A 16,688-nucleotide genomic window follows, 5' to 3' on the forward strand; every position below is an offset into this window, starting at 1 on the left:
TATGCTGTAATAAACACTTAGTCTAGTCTTATTAATGTTAATAAGCATCTTATACCATCTTTTAAGTGCTCAACTGTTAATTTGTGCTTAGTAAGCATTATTATAATACCTTAATATAAATTGTTACCCCCCTTTTTACAATAATATTGGCACAATTTATACTTGCATTTATAATTGTAATTTAAACAAAAAATAAATGAAAAATAATGCAGGATGAAGCTGATATAAAGATTAGAAAATTAGACTTATTAGGCATACTGAAAGGGCCCACAACAGTAAAGTGTTGTTAACAATGCATTGACTGATGTTTTTTGTTTTGTGACCTCTTGGGAGCAGAGAAACAAGCTTTGCATAAGGCATTTACCTTATAACATTGATATGGCTATAATATGAGCAATTATATGTGCTAATTTATTTACACATAGAGAAAACACATTGCACTAATAGCATTCATTTGGAGTTAATTTCATGTCTACCTGATTAATGTTAACTCCAACACTGACTCTCCTTTGCTCTGTCTTGCTCTCCAACATCTTGTCAGCTGCTAAATGCTCTACTTTTTTTTTTTGTTAAAGTTATTTTTTGGGCATTTTGCCTTTAATGGACAGGACAGACAAGTGTGAAAGGGAGAGAGAGAAGGGGATGACATGCAGCAAAGGGCCACAGGCCGCTGTGGCAACAGCCTTGTACATGGGGCGCCTGCTCTATCCACTAAGCCACCGATGCTCCAATGCTCTACTTTTTTTAACCAGTAAGTTGCAAACTGCTGTTAGGCAGGTGAAGGAGGGCATCAACCTTAAGGGAGAAGTCTTCTGGCCTTGGTTGTCCAGGGGTCTCCTGAAGCAACAGACACGTCAAGTACTTGGGGGGTAAAACTTTGGAACTTGCCAAAGCAAAATCCTGGGTGTGGAAAGAGTTTAAAGAGGCTTTGTAGATGGACTTCAGGGAAGTTCAGGCAAACCCTCTGATGACTCAGGAGGAACTCAGGCAGTCTCGCTCACACTGTTTTTGGCAGGGGACGAGAATTGCAAATCTGGACTGGGGATGTTGATGAATGGTGGAGAGAGCATTTTGAGGACCTCCTGAACTCAACCAGCATGTTGTCTGTGGAGGAGGCAGTGTTTGAAGGTTCAGGTATAACCTCAAACATATCTTTGAGAGTAGTCTCTCAGGTGGTCAAGAAGCTCCTTTATGGAAAGGTGCAAGTTATTGGTGAGATTTGCCGGAGATGTTGAAGGATCTGGACATTGTTGGGCTGTCTTGGCTGACAAGCCTCCTGTTGGGGCAGTGCCTGTAGAGGGCAAACTTTATTACAGGGTGCTGGAAAGGAGGCTCCAGCCAGTTGTCAGACTTCATTTCAAGAAGGAGCAATGTGGATGTCATCCTTGCCATGTAGGGCTTTTGTATACCATGACCCTTTCCCCAGCCAGCAAGCTATGTAGCCCATATATAACCAAAGTATTCTCACACATTGTCCTAGGTTTTGGCCTCTGCCAGGGTTGTTCTTCTTGGCCAAATCTGTTTCTGATATTCATGGAGACGATCTCAGGTCGCCGCCAATGGAAGGAGAGTGTCCAGTTTGGGTTCGTCCAAAATCGTGTTTCTGTTCTTTGTAGATGATGTTTTTCTTTTGGCTTCACAAGACTGTGATGAGCCAAGTGCGAAGCAAATGGAATTAGAGTCAGCATCTCTAGGTCTGAGGCCATGGTTTGCTGCTGAAAAATCGTGGATTGTTCCCTCTGAACTGGAATTGAGTTATGGCCCCAAATGAAAGAGTACTTGGTGTCTTGTTCATATGACAGGGTAAAATGGAGCGTAGGATAGACAAGTGGATTGGAGCAGCATGATGGTGACATTGCCAAGCCATAAGGCAAGACTTTTAATTTAGCAATGAGTCGATGTTTTAACCCTTACCAATGGTCTTGAGCTTTGGGTGGTGAATGAAAGAATGAGATTGTGGATACATGTAGCTTCAAGACTGGGTGAAGAGCTTAGACATCCAGAGGGAGCTAAGAGTAAAGCCAAATCTCCTTTGCAACAAAAAATGCCAGTTAGGGTGGTCTGAACAGTTAGGGTGGTCTGAACAAGATGCCTCTGGACACCTCTCTTTGTAGGTTTTCCAGGCATGTCCAACTGGTTGGAGACCCTGGGGTAGACCTGGAACATGCTGGAGGGAGTGCATATCCCTTCTGACCTGGAAATACTAGAAAAAAGTTGCCGCAAAAGGGATGCATGGACAGCCTTACTTTGTCTGCTGCCACCATGACGTGGCCTACAGTAAATAAATGGATTGATGGTGAAACTGAAGTACAATTATGTTTCAATCAGTAAGACCACAACTAAGCAACAGAGACAGGCTACTCTGGTGAGAGGTAGAGTAGAATAATATATCTTTACACTAAAGGAGTTGTTTATGACACTTAGAGCATATCTGTGATTAAGTGTCTGGGCCTGCATGGCCTGCACATGGCTCTCAACATGGAGGAGGCGAAGCGGGCAGCTGGCAGCTAACAGGGGAACAATTTAAAAAAAAATGTATATATATATATATATATATATATATATATATATATATATATATATATATATATATATATATATATATATATATGTATGTATATATATATATATGTGTAGGCCTATAGCTCAAACCATGAAGCTTAATGTGATTGTTTATCAAGTTGTATTAAAGCTGTTATATTTAATTCTTATGTCAAAATTAGAATAGTAATTGCCATAATGATATTTATATTTTCAAAATGATTTTGATGCCCCCTTCCCCATCATATCTTTTTTTTTGTTCTTTTCAGGTTTCAGTAAGATAATATAACATTTTGGGAAAAAAATACAAATGAGCAGTCCAAAACTGGAGGCCAGGATAGCAAATATCTCCACAGCAACACTGAACTTCCCAGGAGAGCTGACATATGCTGGAATAAAGGTGATCCATACTGCACAGAATATCAGCATGCTAAAAGTGATAAATTTGGCCTCATTGAAATTATCAGGGAGTTTCCGAGCCAGAAAAGCAAGAATAAAACAGAACATGGCCAGAAGTCCAATGTACCCAAGCACAGCCCAAAAGCCTACAGCTGAACCCAGGGTGCACTCTAAAATAATTTTGTCTTTAAACTGTTTAAAGTTCTTGAATGGAAAAGGAGGTGAAATTGTTAACCAGAGGATACATATGATAACTTGTACAACAGTGAAACCCAGAACACTGAGTTTCTGCTGTGCAGGCCCAAACCATTTCATCACATTACTACCAGGAAGTGTTGCCCTGAAGGCCATTAACACCACTATAGTTTTCCCCAGAACACATGAGATACAGAGAACAAAGGTGATGCCAAATGCTGTGTGTCGCAGCATGCAGGACCACTCAGAGGGCCGGCCGATGAAGGTCAGAGAACACAGGAAACACAGAGTCAAGGAGAAGAGCAGCAGGAAGCTCAGCTCAGAGTTGTTGGCCCTAACAATAGGCGTTTTCCTGTATGTGAAGAAAATGAATGCCACAACAGCAGTGATGCATGTTCCCAGCAAGGACGCTGCAGTGAGCAGTGCTCCCATAATCTCTTTATATGATAGAAACTCTGCCTCCTTCTTTACACAGGCATCTCTTCTCTCATTTGACCAGAACTCAGGGTGGCATCGCACACAGGTGATAGAATCTGAAAAATGATTTGAAGAAGGTGTTAGACTTGATCTGTACATTTGATGTTTTTGTCTCTATATTGCTTATTTTCCATGCATTCAAGACATAACGCACATAATAACCAGATAATAAATGGATAGCCATATGACAGTTGAATGGTACCAGCATGAATGATTTGGATTTGTTTAAGCAAGGGGACGAAAAGGTTAGATTCATAAACAGATGTTTTATTTGTTTTTGTTGTACAGTAACTAAGCATTGTAATTTTTTCTTTCAAATGTCAATTTTCAGTCCAACTGCACACACAATTTCATTCTCTCTCGATCTCAACAATTGCAGTTTCAGAAAGAGAAAGTCAAAATCTCAGCAGATGAGACTAAATTTGCCTGCTCAGATACCACAATGACGAGGTGTGAAACAAACTAAGGCCTTTTGGTAATTTAAATGAGCTGACCCTTTGATGACCTTTGTTTTAAATATATTTTCTATTGACAAAATAATACTACACCTGTAATGTTGCTTATCTCTCCCTTTGCACATCTGAAACAGTCATAGCAGCAGACAGGCTTTCCTTTCTGCAGAACCTTGCGAGTTCCTGGAGGACACTTCTCGCTGCAAACTGACACAGGCACCTGTAAAAACAAAATGACGATGAGAAATATGTACAGGCATTCACTTCGACAAGATGTTGTCTTTGTAAGGTTCTATTGTGCATTTTGATACATCATTCACAAACATCATAACATTAATTAGTACCATATGCAATTTTTAACTATTAAAATAGACTGCATAATTATTACAGTGGCTTACCTGTTGTGAGTTATTTGCCCAAATTAAAGACTTATTTTGCAGATTCAGTTGTTTGTCTGCAGGTAAAGATGCATCATAAAGACCAACTGTGACAAAGTCTGCAATACCATTTTCTGTTGGCTGCCAGTTTATAATTTCATACTTTGCTGCTGGGTCTCCATTCTCATTAAAGTAAACTTCCTCTCCTTCCTTTGTTTTGAAATTAATCCTTTTTATGTGTTGTAAAATCTAAAAGAATATCCATCAATGTAGATCATTATCTGACACAGTTTTGTAGGCCTGGTAGCGATACACCATGATAGAGTGATAATTCATTTATGACTCACCATATATGGATCTAACTGCACTTTGTTGTTACATGTCTTATTGCAGCTGAGTATACTATGTAGTGCGTGGGCCACAGCATACACTCCTTTATAGACATTGTTAAAGATCGGCATGAGCGACATATCAGTGAAGCTGTTCTGCACTCCAGTCAGATCCTCATGTCCAGTACATTCTCTCTGATTCTCTGCTGATGACTTTGACTGCTTGAACTTACAGCTGAATAATTTCTCCCAAAACTCTGTAAACATTTCATTACCGGATGAATTGAGAGGCTTAATATCCAACATGAACTCTCTCATGCCACTGACATGTGCTTTGGGGATGGACAGGCCTATGGCACCATCCAGAATGTGATGCTTATCCATGGCTGCAGTTTTGGGATCAAAGATCCAGCCCTCACTACCGACCCACTGGTACCCAGTCAAGTTGTGTTGAGACATCTTGTGTATTAGTTCAAGAATATCACCGGCGGAGAGGAAAGCGACAATCACCTTGGAAGTGGAAGCCTTGATAATGTCAACTATCTTTTGTATTTTGTCTGGTGGATCTGTTCTAAAGAAAGACACAGAGTACTCCAGACAGATGCCCAGCTGCTGGGCTGTTTCTGTAAATGTGGCCATGCCATTGTTCCCATAATCATCATTTGTTCTAATAGCTCCAACCCAAGTCCAACCAAAGTGCTTGACCAACTGTGCCAGGGCTCTGCTCTGGTAGTCGTCACTGGGTATTGTCCTGAGGAAGGATGGGTACTTGGTTTTATCACTGAGACAAGCACAAGTGGCAAAGTGGCTGATCTAAAAGAAAAAGAAAAAGAAAAAAGTAATGATATCCCAAGATAAATATTTGAAATATCAAACCTTTACACAGCACACTACAGTGTGGTAACACTTTATAATAATGATCACTGATGAATTGTAAATTAATAGTAAAAAAAAAAAAAACTTAAGTTAGTAGGTATTTTACTGTTAACAAACAATGAAATGCCATAATTTGTTGTTTTTTTTAACCATTTCTTGCACACCTTGTGCTTTTTTGCCTATTTAAAAATGAATATCCAATTATTACTGCGTTAACACTGTTTACCAGCAATGGAATGACAAAACTAGACATTTGTAACACTTTGTAAATGGTAAATAATTGTTTTGTAAACCTTCTATGGACATTCTGTGGTTTTTCAGTATAATGTTGCAATGCTTGTAGATGCTCTACACAATATTTATTAACCATTTAATTAAGTATCAAAAACACAAGTTGTAACTTTATAATAAGCATCCTAATGATGGGTATAGACAGTTTACAGACTAATCAATAGGCATTAACAAAGTACTATAACTATTTGGTCAATTAGTCTAATGTTTTTTTAAACAATTTCATAAGGCTTTACAGGTTTACCATCACAGATATTTACCATATGACGCATACAATTATATAGTTTGTAAAAATAAACTGATAAATAAACATAAATAAAAGTATTATTAATAATTAGTAAACAATTTTCAATTATTATTTCATTGTTTGTTAACATTAAATTGACTATTACCTAAAGTTGAATTAATCATTTCTTTTCATGACGGTTATTATAAAGTGTTACCTACAATTCTTTAAAAAAAAAAAACCTTTGTCTTGACCAGTGAGAAAAAATACAGGATAATAATTGTTTTCACAAGTATATTTTCATTTTGACCAATCTCACTCACCACTGGGATATGAAAGGGTCCGATTACAGTGGCTATAGCCATGGAAGGAGAGGAAGAGGTCTCTCCCATAACGGCCTGCACTTGGGCTGGTCTGGTACAAGGTGGTGGTTCTGAGGATGCAGATAACTCCTCATTACCATTAGCCAAAGCCAGTGTAACCCTCACAGCTCTGGCAATGGAGCGACAAGCATCATAGATCTTATAGCCCAGAGAGATGCCAGGCAGCAAGTCTGTTCTGTTATTAATCTCCTCTATGGCAAAGCGCATAGCCTGGGCATACTGGAAACCTCTGAAATGCAATCTAGATGTCGGCAGATATAAATGGTAAAATTGAAAACAATTTATCCATGGAATAGAAACCGCATCACAGAAAATGAAAGCATCCGATGGTATTTAGACACAAAAAAGAGAATATCTCATATTTTATTACTCAGTTTGATGCCCTTTGCTGTGCCTTTTTTGTGTCTGTACCCACTTTCACTTAGATAATTGAAATCAAAATAGATTTTCTACAGTATAACTTACCTGGTGCATTGCAGTGGCAGTGGCTTGTGCATGTAGTTGTCCTGCCTGGTTTTCCAGCTGCTGTGGAAAGAGAAGATTGCCCCTAAGAAAATGTCTCCATCATTAGATAACTGGGGGTTCTCTGGATCCCCTCTTCGCCTGCACACCAGCTCCTCAGCCTGAGAGACAGACACCACCAGCAACAGGTGAAAGAGTGCCCAACACTTCTCTGGCCACCTCTCTGTGGACATCATACTGTCTATGACAGCTTAACCACTGGGTTAGGGTCACATGTAAATGCAAATTAGAAGCTTGCATTGGTATTTATACATTTGGGAGCAGCAAAATGACAAGGTGAGGCAAGAGGAAGGTGTCCAAACAGAAGAAGAGTTTTCTGTCTTATCTTATTCTGAATATCTTAAAGGTATACTATATAGGATTTTCCTATCAAAAAAGTGAAAAAAAACTAAAAACAATGTATAGACTCATACAAAAGTAATTCTTCATGACAATAATCACTTTTGACCCAATTATAAGTGCATGGCTATGAGCAATTTGTTGGTTTATATTTCAAAAAATATATTATCTGACCTGGAAACACGAGAAAAGGTTGCCAAAAAAGGGATGCATGAACAGCCTTGCTTAGTCTGCTGCAATTATGACATGGCCCACACTTTATTAAAAAAAAAAAAAAAATGGGTGGATGGATGGACAGTAGGACAAACGGAGGGACGGACGGGTGGATGGATGATGAAAGTGAACTACAGTAAAGTTACAAGTTGTAAGATCCCACTAACAGAGACAGCCTAGGATGGGGAAAGGTAGAATGAACTAAGTTACAATTACACCAACTGAAACGGACTTTGATTATTAGTTATGTTAATAATGTGGTAGCTCATTTGTTTCACATTGTGTGACCACATTAATGACTTATTTTGCAGTTTCAGCTGTTTGTCTGTAGGTAAAGATGCACCATGAAGCCCAACTGTGAGAAAGTCCACAATGCCATAGTCTTCTGGCTGCCAGTTTATACTTCCATACTGAACCACTGGGTCTCCATTCTCAGTAAACCTAATTCCCTTCATTTGTTTTGAAATGAATTCTTTTCATGTGTTGTTAAATTGAAAAGAATATACATTGATGTAGCTCATTACCAGACACAATTTTGTGGGCCTGGTGGCGATACACCATGATAGACTGATGATGTAGGCCTCACTGCCTACCCACTCGTACCCAGTCAAGTTGTGGTGAGACATATTATCTATTAGTATATTCACGTTAGTAAGGGATAGGAAAGAGACAATCACCTTGGAAGTGGAAGCTTTGATAATGTCAATTATCTTTTGTATTTTGTCTGGTGGATCTGTTCTAAACAAAGACACAGAGTACTTCAGACAGATGCCCAGCTGCTGGGCTGTTTCTATGAAGTGGCCATGCCATTGTTGCCGTAATCATAATTTGTTAGAATCACTCCAACCCAAGTCCAACCAAAGTGCTTGACCAACTGTGCCAGGGCTCTGCTCTGGTAGTAGTCACTGGGTATTGTCCTGAGAAAGATCAGGTACTTGCTTTTTATCACTGAGACAAGCACAAGATGCAAAATGACTCACCTAAAAGAAATTATATCTCAATATAAAGATACAAAATCTCAAATATTATAGAACACACAGTATTTGGACATATAACACCTTTTTATGATTTTTCTCATCACGGGGATATGAAAGGGTCCAATGACAGTGGGTAAAGCCATGCAAGGAAAGGAAGGGGTCTCTCCCATAATAGCCTGCACTTGGGCTGATATGGTACACAGTGCCTGGGAGGATGCATGTAATTCCTCATTACCATTAGACAAAGCCAGTGTAACTCTCACACCTCTGGCAATGGAGCCACAGACATCATAGATCTTGTAGCCCAGAAAGATGCTAGGTCTGTCCTGTTATTAATCTCCTCTATGGCAAAGAGCATAGCCTGGGTATACTGGAAACCTCTGAAATGCAAACTATATGTCAACAGATATAAATATTGGAATTGCAAAAACACTTTATCCTTGGAATAGAAACGGTAGCACAGGAAATAAAAAAAGGCATCTGATGGTATTAATAGATAGCTTGGACATCATATTGTCCAATGGTGCTTTCACACCTGCACTGTTTGATTCGGTTCAATTGAACTCAAGGTTGTTTGCCCCCTAAGTGTGGTTCCTTTGGGCAGGTGTGAACGCAGCAATCGTACTTGGGTGCACACCAAAACACCCTGACTGACACCCTCTTATAGAGTGGGTCTCGGTCAGGTTACAAACTAACTCTGGAGTGGTTTGTTTGTCATGAGCAGGTGTTCTGACCTTGATCCGAACAAACTGCAGTCATATTACACATTGTTTGGGTTAAACATGCATAAGCATGTTCCAGACCCAGACGATTGTTAATGTGCACCTCCCTCTGTGCTGCCTTAATATGCACATTTGGCACATCCAGTGCATCAATCAATCAGTCAATCAATTTTATTTATAAAGCCCAATATCACAAATCATCAAAATATCAAAATATTGTTTTCTTGTTGGAGCTGTACCTCGTCTTCAAACTGTATGGTTTGCCTTAAGTGAACAGTGCAAGCAATATAGAACACGATGACCAGCGCTAAAATCAACCTGTGTACTTGTCCCTCCATTGTGACATTAGAAAGTGTTGTACTTATCTTGCAAGTGTACTCTTCTTCGATGTTTTATTTACTTCCTGGATTTTTCCCGCATGGAAATTGTGACGAATCAAGAGCAGCTGTTTTGACCAAGAAATCTGATCTGGCCTGCTTGTAAATGCTGATGTGATAACCTGAACCAAATATATGCAATTATGCAACTTTGTAACAAATTGGTCCCTGATTCAGACAGTAGCAAGTGAACTCTAGGTCTGAAAGCACCTTAAGGGAGTTAAACCACTGGGTGGCATTCCATGTACATTAATATAAATAAAAAGTTTGCACCAGTATTTATACATTTTGAAGCAGCATTTAAAAGAAAAAAAAAGAATGCTGATGTTTTATATCTGTGGATCTACACTGCACGCTGCACCTCCACTGCTTGAAGTCTGAAAGCGTTGCCTAGGAAAGGGACGCCTGGACAACCATGCATAGACTGCTGAAACTGTGACCCGGCCGCAGATTAACAGAAAAATTTTCGAAATAGAAAAGTTGTGGGCTGTTGCATAGAAACAAGGCAACAGAAACAGGCTTGGTCACTGAGCGGTAGAATGCAATGATTTATCTTTATGTTAAATTCTCAAATGCAATACAAAATGCAGAGAAATCACTGAAAATATATAGACCCATATAAATATATACATATACATATATAAATTTGCTATGTCACTAATGAAATTATTTACAGTGGAAAAATATTACAGTAGTTCAATGCAAGTCTTCAGTAAATAAAAACAGTCTACTTGACAATTTGGTGAACCGATCATGTACACATTATAATGGCACTTGAATGCCTTTGTCATCATATTATTTTAAGTTTTCAGAGGGATTTTGGTGCCCCCTTCCCCATCATGTTCTTTTTTGTATTCTTCTCTGGTTTCAGTAAAATAACATAACATTTTGGAATAAAAATACAAATGAGCAGTCCAAAACTGGAGGCCAGAATAGCAAATATCTCCACAGCAACACTGAACTTCCCAGGGGAGCTGACATATGCTGGAATAAAGGCAATCCATACTGCACAGAATATCAGCATGCTAAAAGTGATAAATTTGGCTTCATTGAAATTATCAGGCAGTTTCCGGGCCAGAAAAGCAAGAATAAAACATAACATGGCCAGAAGTCCAATGTACCCAAGAACAGCCCAAAAGCCTACAGCCGAGCCCAGAGCACACTCTAAAATAATTCTGCCCTTGTATTCCTTAAAATTCTTGAATGGAAAAGGAGGAGAAATTGTTAACCAGAGGATACATATGATAACTTGTGCAAGACTGAAACCCAGGACACTGAGCCTCTGCTGTGCAGGCCCAAACCATTTCATTACATTACTATCTGGAAGAGTTGCCCTGAAGGCCATTAACACCACTATAGTTTTCCCCAGAATGCAAGACATACAGAGGACAAAGGTGATGCCAAATGCTGTGTGTCGCAGCATGCAGGACCACTCAGAGGGCCGGCCGATGAAGGTCAGAGAACACAGGAAACACAGAGTCAAGGAGAAGAGCAGCAGGAAGCTCAGCTCAGAGTTGTTGGCCCTGACAATAGGCGTTTTCCTGTATCTGAAGAAAATGGATGCCACAACAGCAGTGATGCATGTTCCCAGTAAGGACGCTGCAGTGAGCAGTGCTCCCATAATCTCTTTATATGACAGAAACTCGACCTCCTTCTTTACACAGGCATCTCTTCTCTCATTTGACCAGAACTCAGCGTGGCATTGCACACAGGTGATAGAATCTGAAAAATAATATAAAAGCACCTATTAGATTTGCTCAGTGCATTTGATGTTTTTGTCTCTATATTGCTTTTTTTTCATGCATGGATTACCACACACAACTTTTTTTTAATTCCCATTTTACTACAGCATAATAATGCTACACCTGTAATGTTGCTTATTTCTCCCTCTGCACATGTTAAACAGTCATAGCAGCAGACAGGCTTTCCTTTCTGGAGAACCTTGCGAGTTCCTGGACGACACTTCTCACTGCAAACTGACACAGGCACCTGCAAGAATAAATTGACTATGAGAAAATATGTGGGATTCACTTTGACAAGGTGTTGTTCTTGTTAGGTTCTATTATGCATTTTTATGCATCTTAAACATCATAATACAACAACTAGTGCAATACGCAATTTTTAATAATTGACAGAGACTGTATAATTATTATAATAGCTTACCTGTTGTGAGTTGTTTGCCCAAATTAAAGACTTATTTTGCAGATTCAGCTGTTTGTCTACAGGTAAAGATGCATCATAAAAACCAACGGTGACAAAGTCCACAATGCCATTTTCTGTTGGCTGCCAGTTTATTATTTCATATTTTGCTGCTGGGTCTCCATTCTCATTAAAGTAAACTTCCTCTCCTTCCTTTGTTTTGAAATGAATCCTTTTTATGTGTTGTAAGATCTAAAAGGACATGCATCAATGTAGATCATTATCTGACACAATTTTGAAGGCCTTTGTTTTGAAATGAATCTTTTGTAAGTGCTGTAATATCTAGAAAGACATTAATCCATGTAGATCATTATCTGACACACTTCCTGTAGGCCTGGAGACAATACACCATGAATTTATATATGAACTCACCGTATATGGATCTAACTGCACTTTGTTGTTACATGTTTTATTACAGCTGAGCATACTATGAAGTGCGTGGGCCACAGCATACACTCCTTTATAAACATTGTTAAAGATAGGCATGGGCGACATATCAGTGAAGCTGTTCTGCACTCCAGTCAGATCCTCATGTCCAGTACATTCTCTCTGATTCTCTGTGGACGACTTTGACTGCTTGAACTTACAGCTGAATAATTTCTCCCAAAACTCTGTAAACATTTCATTCCCAGATGTGTTGAGAGGCTTAATATCCAACATGAATTCTCTCATGCCACTGACATGTGCTTTGGGGATGGACAGGCCTATGGCACCATCCAGAATGTGATGCTTATCCATGGCTGCAGTTTGGGGATCAAAGATCCAGCACTCACTACCGACCCACTGGTACCCAGTCAAGTTGTGTTGAGACATTGCATGTGTTAGCATGCCAATTTCGGGGAGGGCGACGAAAGTTACAATCACCTTGGAAGTGGAAGCTTTGATAATGTCAATTATCTTTTGTATTTTGTCTGGTGGATCTGTTCTAAAGAAAGATACAGAGTACTCCAGACAGATGCCCAGCTGCTGGGCAGTTTCTATGAATATAGCCATGCCATTGTTGCCGTAATCATCATTAGTCCTAATAGCTCCAACCCAAGTCCAACCAAAGTGCTTGACCAACTGTGCCAGGGCTCTGCCCTGGTAGGCATCACTGGGTATTGTCCTGAGGAAGGATGGGTACTTGGTTTTATCACTGAGACAAGCACAAGTTGCAAAGTGGCTTATCTAGAAGAAAAAAAAAGATAATTCGAAGAAGATCAAAAAATATAAAACATATTCACAGCACACTACAATGTGGTAACTCTGTATAATAATAATAATATGATAACCAATAATGATAAATAGTACATTTATTTGTAATTAAACATTCATTAATAATTATTCTACTGTTAACTCATTATTAGTAATGCCATAATTTGTTATTTTAGCCGTTTATTGCACACATTATAACACTTTCTACACTTTCTTCTCTATTTGCCAATGATTATCATATTATTTATAAACCTTTAAAAAACTGTTTGTAAAAAACATAACACTGGGCCAGATATTCATAACACTTTCTCAATTGATATTGTTTTCATCCTTAAATATTATTTTGGTGGTTATTATAGAGTTGCGACTTGTGATACCTTCTTAAAAAGTTGATAATAAAGTTGAATTTCCTCAGTGTGGGACTGACAAAGTTTATGTTATCCTATCTTATCTTAAATACTGTTTAGTGAATCTATATAATGTTGTTCAGTATAATGCTGAAATTTTTGTAGATGCCCTACACAGTATTTATCGACCATTTAACAAAGTATTATAATCATCAGTTGTAACTTTATAATAAACATCCAAATGATGGGTATAGACATTTTACAAGCCAATCAAGTAGCATTAACAATCTTAATCACTTTCTTAAAAGTTCACTTACAATACAGTATTTGGTCTTTTTCTTAACAAATACTAAATATAGTGTATAACATTTTACAATGTGTGTTATAACAAACTAAATTAAATGACAATAAATTATACGACATTCAACATTTATTTATTAATTGATTACCATTAAAATGAATATACGTTCAATTAACTATCAATTTACCATTTATTTTAAATGTTTATTATGAAGTGTTAATTGTTTAAAAACCCCATTTTGTTATGAACAGCTAGAAGAATTACAGAATAATAATTCTTTTGACTAATTTTGCTTACCATTGGGATATGAAAGGGTCCAATTACAGTGGCTGTAGCCATGGAAGGAGAGGAAGAGGTCTCTCCCATAATGGCCTGCACTTGGGCTGGCCTGGTACATGGTTCCTGGGAGGATGCAGATAACTCCTCATTACCATTAGTCAAAGCCAATGCAACCCTCACACCTCTGGCAATGAAGCTACAGACATCATAGATCTTATAGCCCAGAGAGACGCCAGGCAGCAGGTCTGTCCTGTTATTAATCTCCTCTATGGCAAAGAGCATAGCCTGGGTATACTGGAAACCTCTGAAATTCAGACTATATGTTGACAGATATAAATATTGGAACTGCAAACAATTTGTCCTTGCAATAAAAATATAGCACAGGAAATAAAAAGCATTTGGTGGTTTTAAGATGCATAAGCAGGAATATCTCTTATTTTAATACTCAGTTTTATGCCCTTTGCTGTACCTGTTGTGTATCTGTACCCACTTCCACTTAGATAGTTGAAATCTAAATAGATGTTTACAGTCTAGTTTACCTAGTGCATTGCAGTGGCAGTGGCTTGTGCATGTAGTTGTCCTGTCTGGTTTTCCAGCTTCTGTGGAAAGAGAAGATTCCCCCCAACATAATGTCTCCATCCTTTGATAGCTGGGGGTTCTCTGGATCCCCTCTTCGCCTGCACACCAGCTCCTCAGCATGAGAAACAGATGCCACCAGCAACAGCTGTAAGACTGCCCATCCCTTCTCTGGCCACCACTCTGTGGACATCATACTGTCTATGACAGCTACACCACTGGGTTAGGATCACATGTAAATGCAAATTAGGGGCTTGCACTGGTATTTATACATTTGGGAGCAGCAAAATAAATTATAATTGAACAGTGATGTCTTATCTCTGTGGACCTACAAGGTGAGGCAAGAGGAAGAAGGTGTCCAAACAGAAAAATAGGTTTCTGCCCTATCCTATTCTGAATATCTTGAGCGTATACTATACAAGATTTTTTCCTACAGAAAAACAAACAAAAATGAATTAATAAAAAACAATGTATGGACCCTCACAAAAGTAATCCTTCATCACAATCACCACTTATGATCCAGTTTAAGGTGTGTGGCAGTGTGTTTATTGGCAGAGACCCTGCCCTCTATCTACACCTCTCATTTCCTTCTTATTTTTCTAATGTTTGGGAAATTCCTGGTCACAGCACACAGGTGAGGTTGGGATTTAATGAAAGGTAGTGACCAGCTGCCAGACTACAAAGTGCCGAACAAATGCAAATATAGCGAGGCAAACAGTTGGCTTTTTACAAATAGTAGCTGACAATTCCTGCTTAATACCTGGAAATTCATATCTTATTAGATAACAATATTCAATTATGGTGTACAAACATTTCCCTTTTTACAATAATACTGGCACAATTTATAGGTTACTTGAATTTATATTTGTAATTTTAACATTAAAACATAATATGGGTAAAGTTTAAAAAAAAATACTAAGTAGGCATATTGAAATGGCCCACAACAGTACAGTTTAGATTGGACCTGATTAATGTTCAGTCCAATGTTCACTCTCCTTTTAGCTTTGTTTGGTCTCAGACATGTTTTAAGCTGCTTAATGCTCTACATTTTTAACCAGGTTGTTGCTAACTGTTACTGGGCAGGTGAAGGAGGTCATCAAGCTAAAGGGAGAGGCTTTCTGGTCTTGGTTGTCCAGGGTCTCCTTATGCAACAGACAAGTCAAATCCTGGGGTATGGTCAAGCTGTAGAGGGCCCCAAACCAAAAACCTGTGTGTGGAAGGAGTTTAAAGAGGTCATGTATAAAGTATGTTGGTGGGAGGAGAATTGCAAACCTAGACTGGGGATGTTGTTGAATGGTGGAAAGAGCATTTTGAAGACCTCCTGAACTCAACCAGCATGCTGTTTGTGGAGGAGACAGAGTTCTAGACTCTAATAGGAATAACCTCAAACATATCTTTAAGAGTTGCCTCCCAAATATTCAAGAAGCTCCTGATGGCAAAGTGTAGATGAGATTGCCCCGAGATGTTAAGGATCTGGATATTGTGGGTCTGTCTTTGCTGACATGCCTCTTTAGTGTTGCATGGAGGTCTGGAACAGTTTGACAAAGTCAAACATATTTTCTTAGGTTTTGGCCTCTGCAGACAGGTTCTCAAGTTAATGGCAGGAGAGTGTCCAGTTTGGGGTCCTCCAAATTGTGTTTTTGTTCTTTGTAGATGATGTTTTTCTTTTGGATTCACAAGACTGTGCTGAGCTAAGTGCTAAGTGATTGGAGTTAGTCAGCACCTCTATGTTTTGCTGCTGAAACTTGCTGGATTACCCCCTCTGGGTTGGAATTGACTTATGACCCCAAATGAAGGACTACTTGGGGTCTTGTTCACAAGTGAAGGTGAAATGGAGCATGGTATAGACAGGTGCATTGGTGCATGATGGGCGCATTGCAATATTGTGGTCAAGAGGGACCTGAGCTGTAAGGCAAAAGTTTGGACTTAGCAAGCAGTCTATGTTTCAACCCTTATCGATGGTCATGAACTTTGGGTAGTGAATGAAAGAATGAGATTGTGGATACAAGTGGCTGAAATTAGTTTCCTCTATAGGATGGCTGGGCTTGCTCTTCAGGACTGGCTATGGAACTCAGACATCCAGAGGAAGCTAAGAG

The 16,688-nt window shown here is 38.9% G+C and overlaps 2 protein-coding genes across 2 annotated transcripts; both read right to left on the reverse strand.

Annotated features, from left to right (window-relative positions):
* Positions 1-2,754: 2,754 nt before the first annotated feature.
* On the reverse strand, positions 2,755-7,293 carry LOC117259154 (extracellular calcium-sensing receptor-like). Its single transcript, XM_033630398.2, has 6 exons — positions 7,012-7,293; positions 6,487-6,787; positions 4,789-5,583; positions 4,463-4,690; positions 4,161-4,284; positions 2,755-3,668 (listed from the first exon to the last, which is right to left on the reverse strand). The coding sequence occupies exons 1-6, from the start codon at positions 7,242-7,244 to the stop codon at positions 2,755-2,757; spliced, it is 2,595 nt and encodes an 864-aa protein (XP_033486289.2). The 5' UTR covers positions 7,245-7,293.
* Positions 7,294-10,504: 3,211 nt separating this feature from the next.
* LOC117260037 (extracellular calcium-sensing receptor-like) lies at positions 10,505-14,746 on the reverse strand. Its single transcript, XM_033631905.2, has 6 exons — positions 14,556-14,746; positions 14,035-14,332; positions 12,268-13,062; positions 11,860-12,087; positions 11,562-11,685; positions 10,505-11,418 (listed from the first exon to the last, which is right to left on the reverse strand). Exons 1-6 carry the CDS (start codon positions 14,642-14,644, stop codon positions 10,505-10,507), a joined length of 2,448 nt encoding a protein of 815 aa, XP_033487796.2. The 5' UTR covers positions 14,645-14,746.
* Positions 14,747-16,688: the final 1,942 nt, after the last annotated feature.

Source organism: Epinephelus lanceolatus, chromosome 4, assembly GCF_041903045.1.
Source record: "Epinephelus lanceolatus isolate andai-2023 chromosome 4, ASM4190304v1, whole genome shotgun sequence".
NCBI lineage: Eukaryota > Metazoa > Chordata > Actinopteri > Perciformes > Serranidae > Epinephelus > Epinephelus lanceolatus.

Bases quoted from the DNA above. Each gene is read 5' to 3' on its own strand.
- LOC117260037 (XM_033631905.2), bottom strand. From the start codon at position 14,644: ATGTTGGGGGGAATCTTCTCTTTCCACAGAAGCTGGAAAACCAGACAG. The intron at 13,063-14,034 runs GTAAGCAAAATT...TTTTTCTTCTAG, and splicing joins GACCCTTTCATATCCCAATG to ATAAGCCACTTTGCAACTTG. The intron at 11,686-11,859 runs GTAAGCTATTAT...TTATTCTTGCAG, and splicing joins GGGCAAACAACTCACAACAG to GTGCCTGTGTCAGTTTGCAG.
- LOC117259154 (XM_033630398.2), bottom strand. From the start codon at position 7,244: ATGATGTCCACAGAGAGGTGGCCAGAGAAGTGTTGGGCACTCTTTCAC. The intron at 4,285-4,462 runs GTAAGCCACTGT...TTGTTTTTACAG, and splicing joins GGGCAAATAACTCACAACAG to GTGCCTGTGTCAGTTTGCAG. The intron at 3,669-4,160 runs GTGTAGTATTAT...ATCATTTTTCAG, and splicing joins AGAGATAAGCAACATTACAG to ATTCTATCACCTGTGTGCGA.